Here is an 18,247-nt window from a genome sequence, read left to right as displayed (position 1 = left end):
GGGGGGGGGGCAGGTGTCCCCATAGTTGGGATTGGGGCCGGGCCCTCAGACCTCTCCTCTGGGAGGAACAGATTGATTATGGCATGGCTGGAGGTTAGCTATTGTTCAAGCTAAGTGTTTTCCAGTTTTAAGTTGTATAATGTAATACATGTAGTAGCCACTCCATAATCACTGAGAAAAAATGATTCCGAAAATAAAATGCAAAAAGGATAAGCAACAGAAAGCAGCCAAACAGAAACAAAACAAAGATCTGAATTTTAAAAAATTAGAAATACTCACAAAACAAATAGCAAAATGAGTGCAACAGACACTTCAGTTTTAGTAATAATAACTCTAAAAGTAAATGGTAAAAATGCTCCATTCAAAAATAGAGTGTGGCGGCAGTGGATGAAAAATACATGATTCATTCTTTTGCTATCTAGAAGAAACACACCTTACACAGAAGATCACAGATTGAAAATAAAGGGAGAAAAATAGTCCATGCAATCAGTGAAAACCGGCACCTCTGGCCATGCCAACGTTAGATAGAATAGACTTTAAATCAAAATCTATTAAAATAGATAAAGATATACATTGCACAATAAGAAAAGGTCAACCCAGCAAGAATATATACAATTGTAACCCAAGTGAACTTAAAGGATATATACAGAACTCTTCACACAGTATCAGAACAAAACATATTCTACTCCAGTACTCATGGATCATTTTCCAGAATAGATTACATGCTAAGACAAAAACTGTCAACAAATTTTTAAAGAATGAAGTAAAACAAAAGCATCTTCTCTGACCATAACAGCATGCAGTTACAAATCAACAGAAAAATATATCTATAAACAAATGCAGAAAGGTGCATATTATACTACTTTATTCAGCTATAGGGGAAAAACCAAAATTCCTAGAATTAAAATACAACATATCAAACCCTCTGAGGAATAGTAAAAGTAGTCTTCAGAGGAAAATTCAAAGCAATAAAAGTCTACATTTAAAAAGGAGGTTCAAAAATCACTAACTTAAACCAACAAGTTGAACAACTAGAAAAATACAAAGTAAGCCAAAAGCTCCCCTAAAAAGGGAATAATGAAGATGGGGCAGCATCAACGCAACGCGCAAGGAGGCAGAACCAACAAAACCAGGTGGTGGTTTTTTGAAAGGATCAAAATAAGACAAGGCACTGGGTGGATTGACATAAAGAAACAGACAAAAGAGGTAAATTAAGAAGTTAAATTAGTCAGACTGCAACTAACCTAACAAAGTTAAAAAAGATAAATGATTACTGAAAAACTGTTCTCCAACAAAGCTTAAAACCTAGAAAAATGGCCAAAATACCCAAACTCAGAGTGGTAGAAAATTTTAAATTTCACTCTATTTAAAGTCTTCCAATTCATAAGCATGGAATGCCTTTCCATTTTTTCAGGTTTTGTTATGTTTTAGGAAGATGTATTTAAATTATTCAAGTTTAAATCTGATTCTATGATCACCCTATCCAGCTGTCTGCAAAACAAAGATGCGCGTTCTAGTCATCCATCCAGAGTTCACTTTACATTCCGAGTATTTGAACAATTTGGGGGCTATTGTAACCCATTATAAAAAGGGTAGTAGAGAGCATCAGAAACTGCCCCAAATGCTCAGAACCAGACAGCTACACAGAAGGATTCTACCAAACATTCCGGGAAGATTGACACCACTACAACTTGATCTTTTCAAAAACAGCAACAATGAGGAACACTGTGAAGTTCTTCTGTGACGGCAGCATAGCCCCGATGGCTCCAGCAAAGACAGCTCTCAAACAAACCATTGAGCACAGACGCAAACCTTCCCACCGAGTTCTACTCAACAGACACCAGCAACATAAAACACACGCATAAAACATGAACACGTGGGGTTCGTACCAGGACTACAAGGGTGGTTTAACATTAGAAAAGCACTCAATATAATACACCTCATTGAAAAAACAGAAAAATTGATGGGGGGAAAAAAGGGCAGTCGTTAAAATTCAATTCTCCTTCCTTGCTTAAAAAAAAAACTCAGCAAAATAGGAATAGGAGGGAAATTTCTTGGCCTAATTGTGGGCACACAGGCAACAACATTACACTCCGTGAACGGAGTGTGAGGCTGAAAGCCTTACCTTGGACAAGAGAGTACTATAAGTGATGCTCATTATGATGTTCTCTGGCGTCATTCTCATTCAATATTGTACCATACATAAAAACAAACACAAAATGGATCGGAGACCTAAATACCAAACCTAAAACTATAAAACTCCTGGAAGATAACTATGGAACCTAGTCTTCAGTAAAAACTGGATAACAGAAACCATAAATATATGAATAGAAGACAACTCGATACATGGCATTTCATAAAAATTAAAAATGTATTTTCATTAACAGATTTTACTGAATGAGTAAAGAGACAACCTACAGACTGGGGGGAACCTTCAGAAATGACTTATCCCATAAGGACCTAATTTCTAAAATCTTTAGCGCATTGAGACTTGAGTTTTTTTTAAATGGATATGAAATCATAACTAGTTTTGAAATATATAAAAGATATCTCTGCCACACAATTAAAAAAAAACACCCTCAAATTCAATGCCATGAGTCCATGCTGACTCATAGCAACCCTGCAGGATAGGGTAGAACTGTCCCTGTTAGTTTCTGAGACTGTAAATCTTTACGGGAGTAAAAAGCCCATCTTTCTCCCGAGGACCGGCTGGTAGTTTGAACTATACACCTTGGAGTTAGCAGTCCAACACATAACCACTATGCCACCAGAGCTCCTTGGTCTGCCACACAATACAGGTTTAAAATGGCTACGAATCTAATTCAGTGAAAATATTTATCAATTTAGAAATGTGAGCAGTCCTTAGATATTGTTAGTGGTTCGATTTTGAAATGCAAAATTTCCACTATTATTAAATTCTAGTATTACTTATCCATATGCATCAGAATTTCCTGAATACTAATAAAAAAATAAAATTCAGGAATAAACTGCATGTCCACAACGATATTAAGAATGCATGTTATTCACCACTACCAATTTCAAAATCCTTTGGTTTATTAAAATAGGCTCAGCATTCTAACCCACTGATTTTATAATATCAAGGTTTTACAGCAATTAACTATTATCAATGCTAAAAAAGAATATGGATGGCTAGTGAGATGCACACATTCACTGTGGAAATGGCTACCTGTTTAGGAAATTGGACAGGGCATCAATCACTCAGATTACGGTTCAATAAGTATACGCAGGACTTATCCCCACAGAATTCCGCAGAGCATAGTTCACTGCAGTACTTACTGGTGCGACTATTTTTCCTGTCTGTCCAACTTGCATGTCATTGGGAACAAAGCCAGCATCAACAGCAGCACGGGAAGCACCAACTAAGGGGGAAAAATATTGACATTTTCCCTAAGTTCTATTCAATGACAACTGAGGGGGTGGAGACAGGGTCTGGGAATACTGATAGAGTACCATTCACAACTTCTCTGCTAAAAGCCTTAAAAAATTGCTTGTCACTGACCGAGAAGTCTAAATACTAACTACTAATACATTTTATTAACAGAAGAGGTTTAGATTTTAAATTGGGCTTAATTCCTCTGCTTTCTTATCAAAAATATATTATTTTTAATCTAAAATTAAAATCTTATTTTTATTCCTTTTATTTTATTTTAGTGGGGACTCTTACAGCTCTTACCACAATCCATACATATATCCATTGTGTCAAACACATCTGTACATATGTTGTCATCATCTTTTTCATAACTTTTTTTTCTACTTGAGCCCTTGGTTTCAGCTCATTCTTTCTCTCCCTCCCCCATGTTCCCTTGATATTTATAAATCATTCTCTTTTTTTTCCATGTCTTACACTGACCACTGTCTCCTTTCAACCACTTTTCTGTTGTCCATCCCACTGCGAGGGGGGCCATACGTCAATTATTGTGATCGGTTTCCCCCGTCCCCTTACCCTCCTAGTATCGCTGCTCCCCTTATTGGTCCTGAGGGGTTTATCTGTTCTGGAATCCCTGTGTTGTGAGCTCTTATCTGTACCAGTATACATGTTCTGGTCTAGCCAGATTTGTAAGACAGAATTGGGATCATGATAGTGGGGAGGGTGGAACATTAAATAAGTAGAGGAAGGTTGTGTGTTTCATCAGTGCTATACTGCACCCTCAGGGCTATACTGGCTCATTTCTTCTTTGTGGCCCTACTGACAGAGGGTGTCCAATTGACTACTGATGGGCTTTGGGTCTCCACTCTGCACTCCCCCTCATTCACATTGATATGATTTGTTTGTTTGTTTTGTTTTGGGTCTTTCATGCAAGGTACCTGATCCCATCAACACCTCATGATCACCCAGGTTGGTGGGCTTCTTCCATGTGGACTTTGTTGCTTCTGAGCTAGATGGCCGCTTGTTTACCTTCAAGCCTTAAAGACCCCAGACACTAGATCTTTTGATAGCGGGCACCATCAGCTTTCTTCACCACATTTGCTTATGCACCCGCTTTATCTTCAGCGATCGTGTCAGGAAAGGTGAGCATCATGGAATGCCAGTTTACTAGAACAAAGTGTTCTTGCGTTGAGGGAGTACTTGAGTGGAGGCCCAATGTCCATTTGCTGCCATAACACTTTATGAATAAATATTCGTACATAGATCTATTCCCCTATCATTATATATAAATGTATTTACATATGTACATGCCTGTATCTAGACCTCTATAAATGTTCTTTGCATCCCAGTTCTTTCATCTATTTTCAAAAAGGTATTCTTAAAATACACATTATAATCTGTTCAGTATGTCACTATAAAATGTCATTTTATGCAATGACTTTTCAATTTTGAAGATAGGCACTATAGTATCATTACCTTTTATGACCAGATAAAGAAATGAGTTATAACACAAGTTAATGGTTCAACTAATACTCGTTAATCTAAAAATATAAAAAGGAACCCTAACTGATCTCCTAGTCTCATTCAATAAGAGTCAACAAGGAACCCAGTCCTGGAAGGGATCAAGAGTGAGCCTGCTGAGGTAGAAATTGTCAGACAAGAATCCCAGGGAATCTGTGTGCAAAGGAGGGGATGGATGCAGAGCAGCAGCAGGTAGAGCTCGGATTTGGGGTTCGGAAGGTTGTGGTGCATAAGTCAAACAAGAGTTTAGTTTAATTAGTAAGAATGTCTGCGGGAGCACGTGCCCTTCTAAGAACCATCTCTATAGGATCCAATCGCCACGAGCAACTCAGAAGGAGTTGACAGGGAGCTGCCGGTTTACATTCCCGGGAGAGGAACTGTGCAGAAAGCCTCTGGTCACTTTATCCCTCATGTTTTCAAAATCATCTAATCATCTAATCATCAAACCCCCTACATTTACATCTCCACCCAAAACTTCTCCAAAGAAGGTCCTTCCTTCTCCTTCCTAGTCTACGTGCCAAAGTGACAGTTTGGACCCAAACTTGGCTCTCTGTGACGAATGTCAAAATATAATCTGTCTCAAACTAAAGCCCTGCTCTCTCCCGGGAAGCTGCTCCAGCTGAGGCTTCCCCATTTCAGCTAATGGAGACTTCTTTCTACCAGTTGGGAACACAAAACTTTCGCTCACCTCTAATATCCAACCTACCAGGAAACCCTGATGGCTCTATATTCACAAGTATCTCTGGAAACTATCCACTTCTCCTACATCCACTGCTACCCTGGTCCACGATCAGCTCCGTCTGATGAAAACAGCCTCCTCGATGACATCCCTGCCACAACTCCCAACACAGCAGCCGAGTGATCGTTTAAAAATGCGTCAGACCTCGTCACTTACTCTTCTCCTCAAAGCTTCCAATGGTACCCCGCAATGGTCTACGGTTCTTCACCGCGAGTTCTCTCTTAGGACTTGCCCTCTCATGCTCTCCATGCTTCAGCGACAGTAATTGGACAGACCAGGCCTGTGGACTCCTCTCTGCCTGGAACACTCGCTCCCGAGACCTCCTCATGGCCTGCTCCCTTCACCTCCTCCACACCTTTGCCCCAAGGCTCAGTCAGGGACTGCACCGGCCATTTTACCTAAACTTACAATGTTTCCTCTCCAACAAGCCTCCTCATCCTATGCTTCTTTTCCCAGGCACATTACCGTGCGTGCGCGTGTGTGTGAATATCACAAAAGCTGTGATAAAAATCTTGAGAGGAAGCTCATACCCTGGATTTTCCGGGCAGCTCTACCACCATCACAGACAGTCTTGGAGAGAGAAACAGACAGACAGAAGGTGATGTGAACACAGAGGCAGAGATTAGAGGGATGCAGTACAAGCCCAGGAATGCAAGCCAGCGTGTCACCGGGAGCGGGAAGCATCAAGGAACGGAGTCTCCCTCAGAGCCTTCACAACTGTGAGCAAGTCCACGTAACTGTTCTAAGCTACCATTTGTATGGGACTTTGCTGGGCACCCCGGAAACTAATACAGTGACTGTCCCACACTTTAGAAATATAAATCCCACAGGGCTGTCACTGCTGTCTGTCTGTTCACCTCTATTTCCCTACCACCTAACCTAGTGCCTCCACGCGTACATGCTCAGAGACCCTTGTTGAAGGACTGAATGATGTGCACCCTAAGTCATTACTGCTTGACACACATATCCTGTATCCTAGGAAGTGAGATACAAAACTCATAAAAGAGGGAAAAGAGACAGAATTAGAATTGGGGTCAGGGGTAACTTTAGCCTTGCCAATACAGTTTTAGTTTAGTAAAAGGAAATATATATATAAAATATTTTCTATATATATATATATATAATATCTGATTAAAAATTAATCTAAAATATTTGGGTTTTTTTTCCTTATTTTTAAAAAACCTTTCCATTCTTATCAATGAACTTTCAATAACAGGTTATATCTCTCCTATAAATGGCTAACTAAAAATTTTAAAATAGTTTTAAATGCCTATTCATTTACATAGGCGATTCATATTAGACCACGATACAGAGAAAAATAAGTCATTTTAAATCTAAAGTGGGCACTAGATCTGGCACTTACATTTTTAAAATGAACTAAAACTACTAAAATTTGCCCAATAGAAGAGTGTCCCACAAATACTAAAGCAAATGAAGATAGCCTCTCCTTGCTTGGATAAACTCTACACCGTTTACTTGAAAGCCTCTTTTCAAAGAGAAAAGCAGAAAAATACAGAAAATTACATCATCTGTAGGAATGATCGACTTGTATATAAATAAAATAAGGAAGGAAAAAAAACATTTCCGGCAAAAAGGGAACATTCTTTTACTAAAGGGGATAATGTTACCTGCAGCATGCAGTTGATCGGCCAAGTCATACAGCAACTTAAAGTTCTCTCCATTTTTCATGCCCCGACCTCACAAAAGAGATGAAAAAAGAACATTAAACACATAGAAGCATCAGTTGATATTATTTTGTTATTTGCATACTTTAGTAAATTTTCATCTTACATAGCTGCCATATAAGTATACCGTTTCCACTATAAAATCTTTCCTGGTATCTCCTATGCTTGTTCTTACTTCCGAATTTCCCCTACAAAATATTAACACTCCTGTAATTAATTGTATAATTAATCCTTAATCACACTCTTCCCTAATGATGATTCTTGAACTATAAATTCTGCATCTATCTTGGTCACACTTTATCTATAGTACTTAACAAAATTCCTTGTAGAAAGTAAACCAAAAACTTACTGCCATCATTACTCACAGTAACCCTCTACATACAGAGTTCCTGAGACGCCATCTTTAAGGGAGTAGAGCCTCACCCTTCTCCCCTTCAGTGCCTGGTGAGTTAAAATCTCCTATCTGGTGGGTAGCAGTCCGATCCCTAAGCCACAGTCCCACCGGTAGATGTTCAACAAATATTAGCTCAAGGACTGAACGAAGCTATCATTTGAGCGGAAGACACCCTACAAGCTTTAAAGTTGTTAGAGCAAGAATACCCTGCCTTTTCATCTGTTTCTCCGGCAGTTTCCACATGGCCGGGACAAAACAGATACCCAATAAATCTTTCTCACATGGTTAAATAAATTATTCAGTTATATCTTTTTAAAATATTGAATAGTTTTCAATGCCCTTACAATATAAGACTGTTTGGAAACTTAATTGTTTTCTGCCTGATGTGCATACGTTTAATTTAGGGGGGGCTTTAGAATTATTCCAATAAATGATCCTTTAAAACTTTTAAAATATGGCGCATGATACAAATCAAACAGAAAAACAACAGAATCAAAAAAACCAGAAGATGGTTCTTCTAAAAGGTCAATAATAATGATAAATGTTTAGCTAGATCAACACAGAGAAAAGTTGCAAATAACCCAAATCACAGATGAGAAGCGGGACATTACAAGTGACTGAACCAAACAGAGAGAATGGCAATAGCACACTACGAGTAACTGTCTAGCAGCGGACTGGGTCACCTCCGGGAAGGGCACATACCCAGACTACTGAAGAGAAAGTACAGTCTCAACCAAGCGGAATCCAATCAGTGGGCAAAACGCTCAACACCTTTTGTTTTAACTGAGACAACAGGGACTAAGCCTCCCGTGAATTCCCTGGACCACACCGAGATGCGGATGGCATTTCTATCATGCAGAGCGCACTGAAAGTGGATGGCTGCACTGCATTACAGTGTAACGCCTTATCGTCTGAACTCCTCTGGACCCATTTTAAATTTGTTCTACTTTTTAATATTGTCTGCTTTCTTTTTGATTGGGATTTTTAATCTGTTTCACTTTGATATTGTTAGTTTGTTTTTTGTTTTTTCGGGGGGGGTGGTATGTTTTGTTTTGTTTTGTTTTTTACATATATGAAATCCAATGTGGGTAAATCTATAGACAGTAACTGGATGAATGATTTCTTGGTGGTCTGGCAAGGGAGGTTGGGAAGAAATGGGGAGCTAATCAGAATGACTACAAAAAAGAAGAAAATGTTCTAAAATTGATTATGGTGATGATTGTACAACTCTTTAATATGACTGAACTATTGAATTGTATGATATGTAAATGATATGCCAATAAAACTTAAAAAATTAAAAATGACAAGCAAATGACACCTCAAAAATGGAAAAGTTTTGCTTTTCAAAAAGTTCTACTGACATGGGGGGGCAATTTTTACAAGTTATCAAGGGTTCATGAGGGAGGGAGGGGGGAAATAAGGAGCTGATATCAAGGGTTCAAGTAGAAAGAAAATGTTTTGATAATGAGGATGGCAACATATGTACAAATGTGCTTGACACAATGGATGTATGTATGGATTATGATAAGAGCTGTCTAAGAGCCTTCAATAAAATGATTTTTTTTTAAAGAAGAAAAAAAACCCTTCTACTGACTGAGAGAGTATCTTTGGAAGTCATATATCCAAAAAGAATTTAATCACCAAAAATATATAAGATTTAGATCATTTAGCAACAAAAACACAAACAACAGCATCATCAAATGGGTAAAAGACTTGAATAGACATTTCACTAAGGAAGACAGGCAAATAGCCAACAGACATATGATAAGCTGCTAAGTATCATTAGCCATCAGTATGACAGTTCCTAAAAATAGAGCTACCAGGTGACCTAGCAATGCTACTCCGAGGTATGTGTTCAAAGAACTTTAAAGACCCAAAAAGAGAGTTAACCGCTGAAGTTCATTAAGTGCAACTTATATGTTCATAAACAGATGAATAGATAAGCAAATGCGGTACCCATGTAAGGAATGCTACTCAGCAAGAAAAATGACGTCTTTCTATAAATACTACAATGTGACTGGAACTCGGAGACATTTTACCAAGTGAAGCAAATCAATCACAAAAGGTTAAATATTTTCATGACCTCACTTACAGAAAGGACAAGAAAATGTAAATGTACAAAGAAAACAATTCATGTATGGTAACCAAGGGCAGGAACGATGGAGAGGAAGGAATTCACAGAAATGGAAACATCACACCAACTATGGGTCGGGGTACACAATCTTCATTAAGTGATACACCTGTAAAAATTTAAATCGTCAAAAGTTATGTGATAGATATATTTACAATGTCATAATGCGCAGTGCTTCTGTTCTGCCTCTTAGTTCACTGCAGAGTGCTTGGTCTTAAAAGCGTACGTGCGGCCACCCACAGCACAGAGAATTGTCTCTCTGCACTTGGAGCAACAGAGGAAAAGGAAAACTCAAGACTCAGAGGAGGACATGAAATATCTGGCTAATTGTCTCCATGGACAAGCGCCTCCTTTGCCAGGAAACAGAATTGGATGGTGCCTGGCTATCATTCCTGAAATTTTCACTCAACGATTCCAGAAAAGATCCCTAATCAAAATGGGGAAAACATAAAACAATGTCAAATTCTCATGTATTCCGGGCTGATGGAGGCACGGATCGTGGAGGAGTCCCTGATATTACTGCTCTGACATAATTTTTAAATTTTAACCCAAAGCATCCCTGACTTCATCTTAAAACTGAATAATAGATTAGTTTAACTAGTAGAAGAAAACTGGCTCGAGCATTATGCTTTCTTAAGAGCGAGCTGTCTGCATGGGAGCAAACTGCCAACAGCAACTCACAAGATTACACAGGCACCTTAGAACGCACTGAGTTTGTGATCATGGGGGAGAACAATTCAGAAAAGGAGGTGGGAGTTGTAGCACAACTGGATGCATATGTGTCACAGGATCGGGCATCAGTAATGGTGAAATTGCTGTGCATGTTCTCAATAAGAAGATAACTGAAAAAGCAAATGTACATCATTCGTTCAGATGTTAAATATAAGTAGCTTTCACAGACATTTAGAGACCAAGGCAACCCTGGAAGCCTTTCAAACTAGTATGAACAAGGAGAATCACACAGCACAGCCCTGAAATGCCAACTAGTGTTTCCTCCTGTGATTCAGAAACCAGCCACAGTCTGCAGATACTCCATAAAACAAAGGGATGCAAAGTGAGGAAGATAAGATTTGTACCATGCTCCCCCTGGTGCCAGCAACAGGGATTTGCAACAGAAAAGTCCAAAATGGGTATTATGCTCATAATTTCAACTTCACTTTCCTAATGGTAAGATTGAAAAAAATACTTAATCATGTACTTACTTCTTATTCTTGGAGGGGAAAAAATTCTGTGCTCCTCTAAAATAAATATGAATAAAATCAAAGTTTACACCATCTATAAAAATGTATGCCTTACAAGCATTTACTTACCACCAGATACCACCACTTTGGCCCCAGTTAGCTCAGGTCGGTCACTTTTTGTCAGTTTCTGGTCAAGCCATTCTGATATCCCCACCGGTGAAGTGCCTGACACTACACACATTGATACAAAACAAAAGCAAGGCCTGTGATTTAAAGTTCGATTCTTCTGCTACACTAAATCTAGCAAATATTGTGGAAATACTGAGACCAGAGTTTATAAAACAAAACTTTAATATCAATATGAGATTAGCCTTAATGGATCCTCTATTCCTTACCTCCTTGATTTACTAAAAGCAACTATGATAATACCAAAAATTATGTAGAAAAGACATAAATTATAAACATAACCCACTATACATACTTGTGAATATCCTTTCGATTGGGTTTGTAAATACTTAGGAATTAGAAATTTAACCACAACTTTCCTCTAGTTCTTTAATGCTTCCTCCCCTCCACTATCATGAACCCAATTCTACCTTACAGATCTGGCTTCACCAGAGCATGTACACTGGTACAGGAAAGAGCCCGGAACACAAGGAATCCAGAACAGATAACCCCCTCAGGGCCAATAATGAGAGTAGCAATACCAGGAGGGTAAGGGGAAAGTGGAGGGCGAAAAGGGGAACCAATCACAAAAATCTACAGATAACCCTCTCCCAGGACGACGGACAACATAAAAATGGGTGAAGGGAAACAGTGGTCAGTGTAAGACATGAAAAAAAGATTATAAATGATGAAGGGTTCATGAGGAAGGGAGGCCGGGGAGGGGAGAAAATGAGCTGATACCAAGGGCTCAAGTAGAAAGAAAATGTTTCGAAATTGATGATGGCAGCATATGTACAAATGTGCTTGACACGATGGATGGATGGATGGATGGATGGATGGATGGATGGATGGATGGATGGTTATAAGAGCTGTACGAGTCCCCATTAAAATGATTTTTTAAAAAGAAATTTAACCAGACGACATCTCTAACCTAATATAATCTGATTTTAAAAGAGAATGTTAATACTAGGCAGAAATGGGAATTGGTGGGGCGGGCAAGTGGACCAACCCCCTGATGACAGTGCGCACCGGTGCTCAACAACTCTGATGGTGGCCTCTGAAGCCCTGACGCAGGTGGACTGCATCTCTGAGAGCGCTGTTATATCGTCACTGTGCTACTAACTGCCCACCCTGCAAAACAGCCAGACCGCAACAGGAAAGTCCCCAAACTGCCCTACCCCGGGCCAGTACTATATAAAACCCTTCCTCTCCCTCCCAGGCAGCGCAGCTTCTCTGGCCCCAACTAGGGACCCATGCACCTCGCCCAGGAGCTCTGAGAGAAACCTTTAAAACTATTTTCCGCCTTTGCCTTCTTTCTTTCTATCCGTCGTCACCCTACCTTACAGTTAACACACTCACCTTTTTCTGAACTGGCACTGCCTCCGCTGGTTGCTGCGGCTTCAAAAGATGTTCCTCGAACGGAAAACACCTTTACCTTCTCATCACACTTGACTGTACATAAAGCATTTCCTACAATGTACAAAATAATTTTTTTAAAAATCCTTCAGAAGGCAACAAAACAAGTACGTATTTCTTTGAGGCTCCAAATTTACTTAACAAAGATGAGGTAAGAAAATACTGTACAGACTTGTGTATAAGCCGAGTTTTTCAGCACATTTTTAATGCAGTTTTTGTGGTAAAATTAGGTGCCTCGGCTGATATTCGGGTCGGTCTATACTGGAGTATATATGGTAGCTGCGAATGAGTTGTTTTCTAAAGGAGCCTGGTGGCACTGTTAAGTTAGGCATTGTTTTGCTATCTGCAAGGTCGATGGGTCAAGTCCACCAGCTACTCTGAGAAAAAGATGAGGCTTCTGTTATCATAAAGATTATAGTCTTGAAAACCCGACATAGGGTCACGATAAGTCAGAATTTACTTAATGGCTCTGGATTTGGTTTGGTTGTTTTCAACTTCTAGTAAGTAGGAAAAAGAGGTTCATTCACAGTAAAGAAACACATCAGTGGATTTTGTCTAACCCTGGAAAAGTCTTTAAAAATATGACAAGTGCTGACCTTCTGGAAGTAAAACATTAGTACGAGTAGACAAGGTGACCCCCTCCCACTCCCAAAGTGTTGCCATCAAGTTAATTACAAGTCACAGCAACCTGAAGGGCAGAGTAGAGCCTCCCCATGGGCTTCCAACACTGTCAACCATCCTGGAAGTCCAATGCCACAGCGTTCTCCCAGAGAGCAGCCGTTCAGTTCACAATGCCAACCTGAGAGTTAGCAACAGACCTCCTTAACCAATGGGCCACCAGGCCCACTACCAGTGAAGAAACATATCCGTAACTGTTTAATCCTGGAGGTCTCTAAAAATAAAACAGGTGCTGGACTTTCTACAAGGAGAAAGACTGGACCAGGTGGACACATTAGTAAGGTACACATTTCAGAAAAAGGAACATAAACAAAGCATCCTTATTTTAAAAAAAAAAGCCACAATCAGTAACTCAACAATATGAACTACAAGTTAATGAGAATAAAGCTATGAAACAGCCTATGTGAGGAAAAACTGTGATAACATGATAGGTCATAAAGGACAGGAAGTGTACATGTGCCAAGATTTTAAAAGGATTTGAGGCATTTCTTATGGATTAGCAATCACATTAAGAATGACCTAAACTGTGACCAAATATTTCTCCTCAAACATTACTGAAGATAAAAGGTTTGATTTGGGAATTAACCATTTATATTGAAATATACAACTTTAATCAGAACGAACAAAGAGTTTGCTGTCTCCTCCAGCCCCACTGGAGACCAGTCTGCTTAGCAAGAGATCAATCAACGCAAGAGACACTGATGAATTTCTTGATGCAAAGGCAGTGAGGAAAGGAAGAATGAGAGTAATTTTATTTTAAGCGCTGCTTTTCCAGGCAAATCTTTTATTGACAGTGGGAGAAAACTGAATGACCAGGCAGTTAAGGGCAGTTAAGAACTGTTTTCTGCATCTATCTATCAGAAAGACTGCCATGCCACTGTTCAGCAGCAGTTACAAGATTTTACCCAGAAACCTTTAAGACAGCCCATTTCAAGTAACTGGGTGACTCGTTTTTAAATCCGATCTTTAAGTTCTACTTTTTAAATGGACTGATGCAACATGTTGCTGAATTATTTTCCTTGGGGACTCACCTGCATAAATGGTTCTCACAAATGTGTCAGGTGACTTGATCGCAATGATGTCAGAAATTGGGGCAACATCCAGTTTGGCTGCTACTCTGGGCAAAAGGTTCTAAGAGCAAAAGGAGCAATCAGTTATACACATGCATGCTGATAGACGTTTATAAATTATCAGCAATGTCATTCTCTAAGTGCATAAGTCTATTTAAATATTCATTACTCGTATTCATCCTTAGAAACACAACAACTTCAAGCACGGCTTTCTTAAGAGCCTCTGAGATGCCGTGGGAGGTGATCACTATGTAACTCCATCGGGCGTCTGATGAGATCTACATGAAGCTCACGGCCAAGAAACCCCGTGGGCACGTCGTCTTTCCGTCGCATGCGGTCACCATGAGCCGAGAGTGGCTCAGTGGCACCGAATAACAACACGTCAACCTCCCTGTGTGCAGTACGCTGAATTAGGACATAGATTGTCTGCATAACGAATGCCACTTTAAAGAGTGTGACAATTATGGATGACTAATTTAAATATGACAGAAAAATATTTAGAGGACTAGCATTTGCTATATTTTCTAATACTGCAAGAGAAAAAGATACCTCTTGTGTCTATTTAATTAGGCAGTCTTGGTGGCATATGTTAACCAAAAGGTTAGCCATTCACCCCCACCCCCAACCATTCTGCGAGAGAAAGATGGGCAGTCTGCGTCTGTAAAGTTAACAGCCCAGGGAAGTCTCAGGGGGCAGTTCCACCTGGTCCTCTCGGGTCACAATGAGTTGGAATCCATGGGATGGCCTCAAGTCTGCGGCGATGTCTACTTAGGACAGCTCTGTGATAGCTGTGTTCACCATGGGAGCGAATCCCTACTCTCCCAGACGAAGAGTCCAGGACTCTCCGCCTCCAAGGCCAAGGATCACCTAGTGAGGAGACACATCTATATTTCTCTTCACGTGATGATGTCATCCATCTCAGCATATAGAATCACAAAAAGCAGTGTTGCTTTTATCACACACACAAAGCTCGATTCCTACTGCTTTGTTCAGCGTTTATGCCAACTCTTTTCAGGAACGTGGCACCTAACACTACCTTGTGTAGGCACACTTTTCAATTTCCTCCCAGCTCTCTCTCTCTGAGAATTACCCAACTTATCCTCTAATTGTCCTTTAGGCTGCATCCTTCTCCATATCTGTGCAATTACACTATATGAATTGCTACTAAAGATGTTATGTTGTTTAACAAGAAATTGTAATACATATATGGCCTCCATAATTTTACATATAGAAAAATAGAATTCAGGAAAATAAATGTCTAGCCCAACATCATATATATCTATGGAAACATCTTGTCTAACAGTTAAACCTCATATAAAAACTGAGTAATTTCTGATAGCTTGTAATTTGACAATTGTATAAAAGATGAAGTGACCATTAAACTTGTGTGCTTATACTGTAGGGTGAAAACTTGTATGGCCTAGAAAGTCATCTTACTTTAAGAGCATTTAACTATATCAAAATTTTAACTACACAGTCTTTGCTCAGTTATTGCATTTTCAGAAATTTATTGCAACTACGTACTGGCATTTACATAAAGCTGTATACAGCAATGTTTATAAACGAAAAAAAAAATGAAACAACCTAATTATCCAGCCTCATGTGCATGTGAATAAGGAAGAATAATTGATGCATTTGAACGATGGTGCTGGCAAAAAATATTGACAGTACCATGGACTGCCAAAAGAACAAACAAATCTGTCTTAAAAGAAGTACAGCCAGAATGCTCTTTACTTAAGATGGTAAAACTTCATCTTAAGTACTTTGGGCACGCTATCAGAAGAGACCAGTCACTGCAAAAGGCTACCAAGCCTAGTAACGTGGAGAGGCAGTGAAAAGGAGGACTGTGGACAAGACATAGCGTTACTGTGGCTGCAACAATGGGCTCAGACATAACTGTGGGGATGGGGCCGGAGCAGACACTCTGTATACATAAGGTCGCTATGAGTTGGAGCCGGCCTAGATGGCACTGAACAACAAGCATCCATCCTTGGTTAAATGTCATACCACACAGCTGCGAAGAATGCCCTAGTGGCGCAGTGAGTCGCGTGTTGGGCTGCTAGCCCCAAGGTCAATCCACCCATCCTTCCAGGGGAGAAAGATGAGGCTTTCTGCTTCCATAAAGATTTACAGTCTCCAAAACCCACAGGACCGTCCTACTGTGTCCTATGCGTCAGAATCAACTCATTGGCAGTGAATTGGGTTTCTGATATTAAAAAAATGAAACAGGCACATTTTAAGCTAGTATTCTTATGACAAGGGCACAATCATTAATCACAAAGCAATTCAGACAACAGTATCTCAATTTGGAAGTAAAAAAATACATTTGTACATATATTATCACCTTAAAATCCACAGAAACTCCAAAACCAGAGAGTGCCACCTAGTCAATTCTGACTCAGAGCAACCCTTTAGGACAGAGTGACACTGCCCTGTGATCGTCCGAGACGGCCACGTGCCACAGCAGCAGAGAGTGTCGTCTGCTGGTTTCAAACTGCGGACCTTGAGGAGGAGCCCGTGCAAAAGCCACGAGGTCACATGGCTCCTTTTAAGTCCAAAGAAAGAGTTCTGAAAGAATGTACAACGATGCTGCTGAAGAGGGACGTGGAATCGACAGGGGGGACTCTGATACCTTACTTACTCGGTATGCATCTATACTGCATGCATCCTTTATAACAAAGTACTTGTATATAACTTTATCATTTTAAAGAGTAAAAGCTTGGAAATAATAATCTATAAGTTATCAAGGGTTCCTGAAGGAGGAGGGATGCGGGGGAGGGAGAAGAAATGGGGAGCTGCTATCAGGAGCACGTGGGAAGAGAATGCTTTGAACATGATGATGGCGGCATATGTGCAAATGTGCTTGACACACTGGATGAATGTATGGATTGTGATGAGATGTAAGAGCCCCCCATAAAAGTTTTTTTTTTTAAGTAAAAGCTAAGGACTGCAACTTATTACAAGAAGAATTTTTTAAAGGGAGCTAGGATCATAGCCCTGGTTACAGAAGGGCCAAGAAAGACCCGCTGGCAGATGCCTTTTCTCGGAGCCCCGGCTCCACTTTGCACAACTTCAGGCAGACCCATCTGCTCACACATTCTTTCTTCAGACTCATCCTGACCCAGAGGATCGGATTTCTCTCCCCTGGGGAGATCTTCAGCCACCATTGGCCCTTCCCAAATCCCCCAAGTAGATAAAGATTTAGCTTTTCTACAAATTCATCAGTCACACAAATCAGCCAGCTTTTAAGAAGGGTTACTTAAATCTCTCTCACACACACACATTATTCAACCGTGTTTTAAACAAAGATGATTTTAAAACAGAATTTTCTCTACAACAAAATGCGGAAACAGGAAGCAGAATTTTAACACGTTGTGACAAAATCTCCGAAGAGTCAATTTCAGCAAAGCTGTCGCAGTAAGAAGCAAGGAGACTCAGGACTGTCTCTCTAAGTACAATCTGCGGCACATGTTAGGCACCGTGAAATCTAGCCTCTCAGAGTAGTGGCATCGGATGCCACACACTCAAGAGTCTCACCTTTCCAAAGGCAGATGCTCCGGCACAGATGTGCGTGTAACTGAACTGCTTCTGAGATGCCAAAATCAATGGCGTCAGCTCCTCTGAGGATTAAACACATTTGATAAACTTATTTCATAATGTCCCCAGATTCTTAGGTTCAAACAGAAATCACATTCTTCCCCCTGGAAGACAGTCTCACCTGGAAGGAGGCCTTTATAGGCATCATGCTGGGCCACCAGTACTTTTGCTACACCTGCTACTTTGCAAAGATCCTGTGCCACCTGTGATTAAAACAAGTCTTAATTATCCATTTAACAGAAATATTCAGTCAACTGTGACAAAAATGATGGGCAACTTTTT

The 18,247-nt window shown here is 40.0% G+C and overlaps 1 protein-coding gene across 1 annotated transcript in view; it reads right to left on the bottom strand.

The window, feature by feature from the left end:
- ETFA (electron transfer flavoprotein subunit alpha) overlaps window positions 1–18,247 on the bottom strand; it is an 83,474-nt gene that overhangs the window by 46,228 nt on the left and 18,999 nt on the right. The window contains exons 3-9 of the mRNA XM_004711981.2: window positions 18,087–18,168; window positions 17,906–17,988; window positions 14,330–14,429; window positions 12,564–12,674; window positions 11,169–11,270; window positions 7,277–7,345; window positions 3,298–3,380 (exon numbers count right to left, since the gene is read on the bottom strand). Of these exons, the coding sequence (XP_004712038.1) occupies window positions 3,298–3,380; window positions 7,277–7,345; window positions 11,169–11,270; window positions 12,564–12,674; window positions 14,330–14,429; window positions 17,906–17,988; window positions 18,087–18,168 (630 nt within the window). The remainder of the gene's footprint in view (window positions 1–3,297; window positions 3,381–7,276; window positions 7,346–11,168; window positions 11,271–12,563; window positions 12,675–14,329; window positions 14,430–17,905; window positions 17,989–18,086; window positions 18,169–18,247) is intronic.

The sequence above is a fragment of the Echinops telfairi genome, unplaced genomic scaffold (assembly GCF_000313985.2).
Source record: "Echinops telfairi isolate 266 unplaced genomic scaffold, ASM31398v2 ScPeMD7_7475;HRSCAF=8513, whole genome shotgun sequence".
Taxonomy (NCBI): Eukaryota; Metazoa; Chordata; class Mammalia; order Afrosoricida; family Tenrecidae; genus Echinops; species Echinops telfairi.
Note: the sequence above shows the minus strand (reverse complement) of the source record. Positions and strands in the feature narration are given on the sequence as shown.